At 42.5% G+C, this 10,545-nt stretch overlaps 1 protein-coding gene across 1 annotated transcript in view; it reads left to right on the forward strand.

Annotated features, from left to right (window-relative positions):
- The window catches only part of enpp2 (ectonucleotide pyrophosphatase/phosphodiesterase 2), a 78,041-nt gene that overhangs the window by 17,041 nt on the left and 50,455 nt on the right, over window positions 1-10,545 (forward strand). Inside the window, exon 3 of the mRNA XM_005752880.1 lies at window positions 7,706-7,861. Within this exon, the coding sequence (XP_005752937.1) occupies window positions 7,706-7,861 (156 nt within the window). The remainder of the gene's footprint in view (window positions 1-7,705; window positions 7,862-10,545) is intronic.

The raw sequence follows: 10,545 nt of genomic DNA on the forward strand, positions 1-10,545 counted from the left end.
CAGGAGAAGGGATGCTTCTTCTGTCCAGAAGGCGAATCTCTGTCCAAGCCGTAAAAAAAGCAATGCCAGTCAGAATGGACTCTCGTTGTGTACTGCTGCTCTCTTCTGTGTGTTCAGTCACAGGGTTTATAAGTGACTACATTACGCCACTTTCACAAACATTTGCTTGACCTGATGTGTTGCCGGAGCCAAAACTGCAATTAATACTAACTTTGAAAACTGTGATTGTGATGGTGCCAGTTTGTCTATAATACTAGCCATACCCCTCAATGCAGAATCTCTCCATCAGCTGAATACACCACCACAGGCAAATTGCTGGCATGTCCTCTGTGAACGATAGTGGAGGTGAGGTGCTGATGCAGAGAGCATACTGTAAAGTAAAAGAAACCTTTAACATGTTTAAATGTTATATTGAAGTAATGGCAGGAAAAGAAAAATTCTCACCATCAGCATAAAGATGCCGCAGCAATTTCCATTGAACTGCTGAGGAAAGAACTGTAAAAAGAAAAATGTGTCCTTAAATGAAGAGAGCTGACATGCACCTGCTAGTTTTTTAATTACATTATTTTGTACCTGATGAGCTTTCAAACTTTCGCATTAAAAACATACCTCAAGGTCTCTTCCTGTTTTCTCCATCCAGGATCCAGAGTCAATAGAGGCTGCTACTCTCCTGGCATTGTAGAGAATACACACAACACTCAAATCAAATGTTTGCCATTAATAAAAAAATTCATGAAGTAGGGATGCAACAATACGTTTTTCAAACCGTCAGATCCTTGGATCTGAGTTTTTGCCGATACCAAGTACCAGTGCTGATACTTCTACCACACAGAAAATGTAGTGAATCGGAAGGCAGGTTTTTTGTGTGTTTTTTACAAATAATAACGGTGAATAAGATTTTTTTTAATGTATATTAATAGAAATGACCCAAAAATTCTAAATTTGGATGAAAAATAAACATTTTCTGTGAAACTTTTACCGATTTTCACATTTCAAGTATCTGTTCATGGTATTGGTTAACAAAAGATATGGATACGATTTCATTTGAACCATATGGGCCTGGATACCAGTATCGGTGCATCCCTATCATGAAGTAGCCTAAGAACGAGGTTCCCTCCTGAACTTTTAAGCCTGAAACCGAGGCTGCTTTTAGACGACCTAGCCAAAGAACACACTTGGCCATTGAACAAGGCCAGAACAATTTTTCATTTCTTTAGTGTCAACCTAAATATGGCTCGGTAGAGATCATCTCCAAAACCATCAGGGCGAAGTGAGTCCAGAAAGAGTATCTGTCTCTCAGCTATCAATATAGCCTGAAATAGACATGTTAGCATCATCCATGAGAAGACGACATGTCAGCCTCCATTATGTTCTATCAGATGAAAAAACACAGCGCGAGAAAGAGAAAGCACTCACACAGAGCAGATAATGGTCAGCTTCACCTGCCTGCCTGCTCCAAGCTGGAAAAAGCAGGATGTCCTTGGACCTAAAGTTTTCCTACAGGTATTGGTACAAATTAGTAAAAATGCACACACAGGAGAAAAACGAACAAAAAACATACCGGCAAGCAACGCAGCAGGTTGACTTGTGGATCCTTCCAGGTGGCCCTGACGTAGAGGTCAGCAATGTGAACATCTTTTCCCTAAAGGAAACACACACACACACAAAAACCCAAAATCAATACACAACAACCATTCATGGCTATAACCAAAGAAAAAAGTTACCAGTACAACAGATTACATGTCTTTGTGCAGCTTCGCCGACAATCTTCAGACAAGCATTCCCAATCTGAAAGAAACAGCAAAAAGCAACAGAACACGGTTTCAGTTACTATTTTCTTTGCAGTGCATTAGCTAAAGTAACAAGATATACTTACAGTAGATTCCATGGATTGTTCCAAACCCAGGCTCCAAAAGTCTTCCCGAGTCAGGCAGATATTGTCTTCCTTCACTAGGAGTTCTCCTCGAGGTCGGTTTTGGTCCAAAACATATTCGAGCTAAATGAGAAGAGCATTTCATGTGATTTTGCTTCAATATAATATAGAAAATAATAAAGAAAAAGAATGAAAGGGAAAATACTAAATAAGGCTGGAATTACTCTCATGCTTCAGCAATTCTAAAACCATCAACGACTTTGACTTATTAAGGTTTAACGTGACTGCACAGAAATGCGCCTTACCAGACTGGACTGAAGAGGGTCCAAGTCTTTCTGCCACTTTGCTCCTGGACATACTGATGATCAATCTGCCATTCAGGAGTCCCATAAGAGTGGTCCAGGAGAAACTTCCTCTCAGTTGGTGGATCTGATGATATGCAAATATTAGGGGTGCAACGATACTCGTATCGATATTGAACCGTTCGATACAGTGCTTTCGGTTCGGTACGCATATGTATCGAACAATACAACATTTTTTATTTATTTTATCAACTTTCCTTCCGATCAATGCTGTCTGTGTTGAGCGCTCAGTGGATCTGCGCTCGACAGTGCAGCCTAGGCAGAGTAGTCGAACACAGATTCACTGGCAGGGCAACTGAGTCTGTGGCTCCAGAGCTGCAGTGACATGAGCAAACTTGGCCTAAATACATCATATCATATCATATCATATCATATCATATCAAGGCATGAATAACACTTTCACAAGTTTTACCTGGTTCACAAACTCCTTTCCTTGGTCAGTGATGATTTTCCTGACCATGCCAAACGTGTATAACTTCGAGGTCATGATTGCAGAGACCTCAGCTGCAGTCTTGGACTTAAGAGGTTCTGCAATCACCCACTTAGTATACAGATCGTTCATTGTCAGGACATATTGGTTCCCTAGACGTGTTTCCGGGAGTGGTCCAGTTAAATCCATGCCCAGCACCTCCCAAGGTTCTTTTACCTGTAGGTCACAGAACTTATCAAATTAAAATTTAAAGCTACCCCGCAGCACAAAAGCTTATTAGCATGAAAATGAAATTGGTGAACAGGCCTTAAGATGTACCTTGATGGGATGTAATGCTGGTGCCACAGTCTTGATTGGGTCATTCATCTGGCAGCGATGACAGCATCTGAGCTGAAAGATGTATCCCAAAAAATATTTCAAGGATACCGAAAAACCAGTTGATGTAAATTGATAACAATTAAAAAAAAAAAAACCAGACACACACACACAGAAACTAATGTTGAAATGTAAGTGTGCAAGTAAAGACAAGGTTCTTTATCTTGTTAACTGAAATAAGGCCATACCCATTCACTGATGTCCTGGTTCAATGTTGGCCAGTAATAGCCAGCAACAACCCTGTTTCGGGTACCTCTGACACCATTGTGGTTCCCGGTACCAGGATTATTGTGCTTTCCATCAAAATGGGCTTTCTGTCCTCCTCTGACATGACTACCAGGCGCATGCACTGCATACTGGGGCCAGTGTAGAAGAGTCTGTTGTCTGGTACAAGATGAAAATGTAAAAAGCTGAAAGAGTTGCTGACTAAAGTAAAATAAAATGTCTGACAGATATTAATAAAATTTGGGATAATGTATCTGCACCAGTATGGTACATTTACCTTCAATTGAAATTAATTTTTAAAACTATATACAGGGTATATATGACAGAGTTGTATTTTTTTGTTATATCTATATATATAGATAGAGAGAGAAAGAGAAAAGGGTTTTAAAAAATAAAAGTAAAAAAATAAATAAATAAATAAAATAAATAAAAGATCAACATTAATTTTCGTAGTTACCCTTCAGTTTGTAATTAGGTGCCATTCTTTTACGGCGCAGTTCTTCAGTCGGGGGAAGCTCTCCATCGAGGAGAAAAGCATGAATTTGCTTGTATACATCCATTGTTTAAATGTCCCGGCAGTCGAAAAGGAGGCAGAGCTGTCGACAAATGCTAGAAGCTAACTGGGCTCTAACCGTATCATTCAAATACATTAAATGTCGTAATGTTGGCAAAGAGAGGAAGTGACGCAAGATTTGCGCATGTGGGGTACCGATCGGGTTTCCGGTACGGATCGGGTAGCGACACCGCTTTTCCCCTTCTCATTCTCTGTTGCCACCGTGCTTTTTCAGCCATGTGCGTATGAAAACAAAGGCACTGCTCATGCGCATTTCACCCATATTATATCGCCATATTTCATTTTCTTATCGTTGCCTAACATTGTACCGGTATTACCGTGAACAGTATGATATGGCCCAGCCCTATTCTGAATACATGATTGTTCAGTATAAACTGGGGGTTGGCGACAAATATGTCACCATATTTTTAAGGAAATTTGTGGTAATAATATTTATGACGCTGTAGAAAAAACAACAATATTTTATCTGTGATTAGCAGGCAGCAGCTAATCACAGACAGTGTAGATCACACATAAAGTACCCCGAGTAAAAACAGTGAAAGTATAGCAGAGCTGCTTGAAACTTGAATTGTGGCTCCTTTGAGTTGTTTGACACTTGAAGAAAAATGACTAAAGTAACCTTGTAACTCCTAAGCCTGAGGAGTGGTCGTGACAACGTTATCATGTGACAGCAGTGTGCAGACACCTTAGGACGTAAGGAGTCTGCACACTGTTGTCACATGGTGAATGTTGTAACTTGGGTCTAGCCCTCCTTTACCACCATGTAAAGGCAATTTCCAGCACATTCCAGCAATTTCCTGTCTTCCTGACCCATGAACACCACTACCAAGTGTTCCAGCAATGCTCAGTGTTTACTTTTGAGTGGCACATCACCAGCTGCTAGCATCTCCTCCTCATGTGCTCATACAGTGGATTAATACTTCTGTGCTAAATCCATAGAGCAGTGTTTCCAAACCTTCTGGAGTATTATGGACCATACTTCACATTAGAAAAAACACATTTATTTATTTAGGACAGTGCATGTTAATGAACATAAATGTAAAAAAAAATAAATAAATTACATGAATGTAAACATGCCAGATTATAGCCAAAGGCTAATTTCCATCTGTTGTCCTTAAACATAAAAAAATAGACATAATAATTCATAAAAATTCATCATTCATTCATAATAAAAACTCCATCACCAAACTTACACATACACACCATTCTGTTCCCAAATAAAACATTAAAACTATACAACTCATACATGATCACACACTTGATTTGTCCATAACCAGTTTTTAACCTTTGCCTTAAACAAACTGAGTGTAGAGCATTCTCTAATGGGTTGAGGAAGACTGTTCCACAGATGGCCACCCTTAACAGAGAGGACGTTCTGCCCAAATGCTGTCCGTCTGTGAGGTATAAACAAGTCTCCTCGGATTGTAGCTCGAGTGGTCCTGTCTGAGCTTTCTTTATGCCTAATGAACTGCTTTAGTGGTGGTGGAGCAAGGGAGTGTAAGACTTTATATATTAAACACACCATGGCACACCACCAAACAAAAATGTCACAAAAGCATATTGATAATTTTTCCCTGCGCACCAGGCGTAGTAGAATTGGCTCGGTTTGTCCCCAGTATACCTGTTTTGCTTTCTTTTGACCACTACTCATGCTCGGGTCTTCATCGGGGCAGAGTTTTCTCTATGACCAGGTCAGACTGACTACTTTTTATTTTCAAACATTTATCTGTTGCTATTATGCGCTGCGTCGTCTCACAGCATGACTGTTATGTCATTTCTTCTTCATCTTCTTCTGTTTTATTGGCAGTTGGCAACACATTGAATTAGAGCAGGTAGTTGTACTGCCCTCTAGTGGAAGAGAATGTAATTGTTCTGCACGTTACTCACGCCGATCGCTTAGAGTACTACCGTAATCAGATGGAACCAGATGATCTTCCACGGCACACCTGATCATTTCTGGCACAGTGGTTGGGAAACACTGTCATAGAGAACATAAGCAGTGCCTCAAACGTGCATTTCATCTGGAGCCCACCAGATGACGATAGTTGCGGTTGCTAAAAGATTACTGGCCCTATACAAGTCTATGAGAAAACAGTTTTCTGATTTGACCTCTGCGGTCGCTTTCTTCATGAGTTCATGGACTCGTTCACTCGTTTTGGGTTATACTGAATAAAAAATAAAGCTTTTTTGTAAATCTTGTTCATAGAATGTCTCAAGATGGAAAGCTGGTGGGAATCTTCAAAACGAGCTAAAAAGCAGCAACATTCGTCTTCCATATCTTCTATACTTAAATCTACAGCTTAGATACGTCATAACCCACAAAACTGGTCTTTCTGGCCAGCCTTGTGGAACCTGACAAACCTACGCTGCTTATTTTGCTTTCTTTACTTTGTTTTCTTCTCAGACGCTGTCCCCCTGTTAAACAGTGAGGGTTGAGCTGTTTTTACAAATGGACTCCATGAAACGTGGAGAATCAGATCGAATTATTCGGCGTTTACCTGACTCAGCACACTAGTGGAAAGACTTTCAGACAAGTGTGCTGTATGACCTCACCAGACAATTACCTGCTCTTGTTCCTACAATGATGCAACTGGACACCTCAGGGACTTTTTCCGAGGGAGCTGGCAGATTAAACACCCTTTAATGTCCAGTTAGACCGTGTCCTTCCTTCTAACGTTCAGTCCCATTGGGCAATGGTTAGTAAAGTTCAGGTCTGCAGTGTGTGAAAATGGACTGTGACAGTGGCAGTCTCTTGGGGAAACTTGAGCTGTGCATGCACTCGACTATTAAACTTTCAGTTAATAGTCGAGTGCATGCACAGTCGACGGGTTTTATGGGCTCTGAGGAAGTCTTCATTTCTCCTCATTTTCTCTTGACGTTAGTGTAAAGAGACGTGTGGAAATCGCACTCGCCGTGCTGTGATAAACTAAAAGACTTCACCTTTGACCTATAGTCCACTGCCGCTGGTACAGAGTAGGCCTGAGTCTTATAGCAAAGAAGCTATTCAGGCTTTACTGCACTGACACACACACACTACACCGGCGTGCCAACTGGCTAGGGCAACACCTCAGCTCCTTCGCCTAGAGTACATATGCATAGTCACATGTAGTTACAAAAATACACATACATATATATCCACGGGCTGAAAAGCTCGTGCTGGCATCCTGAGGCACTTTCTGCAAGGAAAACTGTTTTTTTGTAAGCGGCTGCACAAGGAGCATGTTGTTTAGCAATAGCTTCACTCTGTCTCACTCTCAGATCTCAGGATGTCTTCAGTTAGGTCAGAGGAGCCAAAATAGGCCATGTTCCTTTGGATATATGGAGGACAAAAGCACGATTGTGTCTTAGGCACTGAGAGTTCCCACAGTGAGACAACATGAGCGTAGGTGGGGTCCCGGGAGAAGAGTTAAAGCTGAGCTTTTGTCACAGTTGTTATGAGTTATTATTTCCTTTCAAAGACATGTGAACAGTGCAGCTTTTCATTCAGTTTTTGGACAATGTCTTTGATTTATTGTCCCTCCAGCTAATGCTCTAAACCTCACGTGTAAATAGATGTGGAGTTAATCAGCTGTGACGTTGGTGGGCACCACTGGGTGCTAAAACTGAACAGCTCAGGTGTTTCTCCAGGAAGCAGCCACAGGAGTGAAGAACAACCTGCACGTGGCAGAATGACTAGTGATCTGTTTGTGTAGCCGTCTTCAACCGTCAAACAAACCACCAATCCTTCACAGTCACATGCTTGTGGTCACTGCATCGCTGCACAGCTCAGCAGTATTGGTGTGCACTTTTGTGTCATTTTGAACCTCTCATCTCTTTTTTTGGACATTTTTAAAGACCCATTAGAACCTCTGTTTCTTCCTCCCCAGCTCGCTCTGCGTCCCACTACGTGGCGACCTCCGGCTCCTGCAGAAATAGGTGTTTCGAGCTGGTTGAGTTGGAGCCGCCAAACTGTCGCTGCGACAACCTGTGTAAAACCTACAATGGCTGCTGCTCAGACTTTGACCAGCTCTGCCTACGCACAGGTATGCTTATAAAACTTGACTTTGACACCACTAACAATGTGTTGGTCCTAATTTGTGTTGTCTTGTAATAAAAAACTAATATGTGAGGTAATTATCTCTGATACCTGAGAGTTGTTCCTCCAAGTCTTGGCAATGAAGGGCTAAAAAACATTAAAGTGACGCTGTTCAGCTGAGAGATATTTGTCGGGCTGTCTTTCCCTTGAGCTTGCACCTACGCCTGCAGGTCAGGGTGGAGAGGCCAAACCAAACAGTCACTTATTAAGCTGGAGGAAATGCTCAGAGACCTACTTTTAACATCCATCAGGTGGTCGAGAATTTTGTTCCAACATGTAACACGATGTCCTTCTTGTGTTTCAGAGACTCTGGCGTTTCTCTTTGTGTGTAGATAGGTCAGGCTGTGCTCGCTTTGCAGTCTGCAGGACCTACAGAGCGGCTGGATTGACCAGCAGTTTCAGAGTAATGTGGCTGACCTGCACGCGTCTGAACTCCTTTCAGATTTGGCTCAAACCGAATTTTAGGTTTTGATATTTTACCTAAACATTTGAACATGAGACCGTACACATTCATCATCTATGCGACAAAAAGCAGTGACCATCCTGTGTAGCTGCCTGATGGGCAATATTGGGAATATTACTCAAAAAAAGTAATAGATTACATGCTACTTTTTAAATAATGTTTTACCGTGTATCACCTCACTCATTTAATTCCTAAAAGCAGTGTGTTGTACTTCTCATTACATTATATTTGCAGTTGTAACATAATATGATATTAAAGCTTATGTATTACATGTCAACAAAAACTTTTTAACTTGTTGATCAGCACAAAGCTGATGGTTTCCATGGAACCGGGCGAAACAATACATGAATGAAAAAACTGGAGTGAAGATTCGGTACCTGAAGTTCATCCTGGTAAAGACAGCTGTTACACCCCGGCCTAGGCAACCGGGGTGCAACGTAGAAAAACAGAAATAAGGAAAATAAAACCACGAAGGCTCTCCACCAAAATCCCAAAACGAAAATATCCCATAACGAAAGCATTGACAAACCCATTCACACCGCAAAACACTCAGCTCACTAGCTGTACCCACACACAAATGGCACTCTGGCCCAGAGCTCACCCTTCTCTGGGCTTAAATACCTTTAATTGCTGATGGGAGTCAGCTGTACAGGAGGGAAAGGTGGCACCTCAGGCAAAAGAGGTAGTGGGACACGCCCACACAGGCACCTTCAGGAGAGAGAGGCCCTGCTAGGGCCGTAACACCCCCTCCCATAAATGCAAACCCATGGTTTGTCAAATTACGATAACCAAAATGAGTCCATAACAGTTTCGTGACGAAATTGCAGGTTTTCCCCCTACCAAACCCCATAGCAACGGTTGGGCATTTCCTGCGGAAACTGCCAATCCCATCTCAGTGGGTTCACAACATTGCCAGAGAGTGGCCCCAGACCCTCGAAACAGTGTCCCATGGGATAGCCGGGGCTTCGAACCATCACGTGTGGAGAACCCAGCAGGCAGCTAGCAGGCTTCCCTGAAACACAGACATGATTGTTAGCAAGGGGTGCAGGTCTGAATGGTGGTTGTAAACATGAACTTTCTCCCCGCAAATCATTTCGAGGACCGGAGAAAAGGTCAACCAGTGGCAGCTCAGGGTTAGTTGGCCTCGTACACTGATTACAGGGTGCCACTGAGCAATTGTGCTCCAGGTTTAGCCTTTTAGTAGGCCTGGCAAGCTTGTCAGTTTGAGAGCCACGACTGACTTTTCTCAAAGCAGGCCCCTTTTGTGTTGAGTGGGCTTTCTGTTTGAGTGCCAGTTTGACACAATTGGCAACCACATGGCCAGGCTTGTAACAGAAGAAACACAGTTTGGGCTTAGAGCTTAAAACCATAACTGCATTTTCCTTGTTAGCTGGCCCACTCTTACCTGTCCAGGATGCGCTATGGTGCAGATGGATATCCTGTCCTACAGCACTTGCTTTATGAGTCAGCTTAAACTCATCTGCCAGGGTGGCAGCTTGCTGTAGAGTTGTAACCCTCTGTTCACTTAAATAAAGGGCAACAGACTTAGGAACAGAGTTTTTAAAGTCCTCCACCAGCATAAGCTCACGTATGGACCCCACATCGTTAACCTGGCTTGCAGAACACCACCTATCAAAGAACTTTGCCTTCTCCCTAGCGAAGTCAAGATAGGACTGTCCCTGTGCCAACTCCAAACCCCGAAAATGCTGCCTATAGGCCTTAGGTACCAGTTCATAGGCTTGGAGGACGGCACTTTTGATCTTTTCATAAACTAGGCCGTCCTGCCCAGACAGACCAGAACAAGCTTCTTGAGCCTTACCTGTCAACTTACACAGCAACATCACCCCCCACACATCTTGAGGCCACTGCAGTGCAATTGCTAGGCGTTCGAATACACTGAAAAAGCTGTGAACACTAAATTCACAGAAGTCTGGAACCAGGTGAATATTATTGCTCACAAACGAGCCTCTAGACACCTGTACACTAACAGCTGTGTCATCCATTTTGGGGGTGGTGAAGGGTTAGAAAACACACCCTAATTAAGGCACTACCACACCCGTCTGCCAACTCACTCAGCGACTACTGAACAATTAACAGACAACTACACAACTTACTTTAGCTGACCGACTTACCTCTCGCCACACACACACACACATTAGCAAATACAA

This window comes from Pundamilia nyererei, unplaced genomic scaffold, assembly GCF_000239375.1.
Source record: "Pundamilia nyererei isolate P.nyererei 1_Seehausen unplaced genomic scaffold, PunNye1.0 scaffold00387, whole genome shotgun sequence".
NCBI lineage: Eukaryota > Metazoa > Chordata > Actinopteri > Cichliformes > Cichlidae > Pundamilia > Pundamilia nyererei.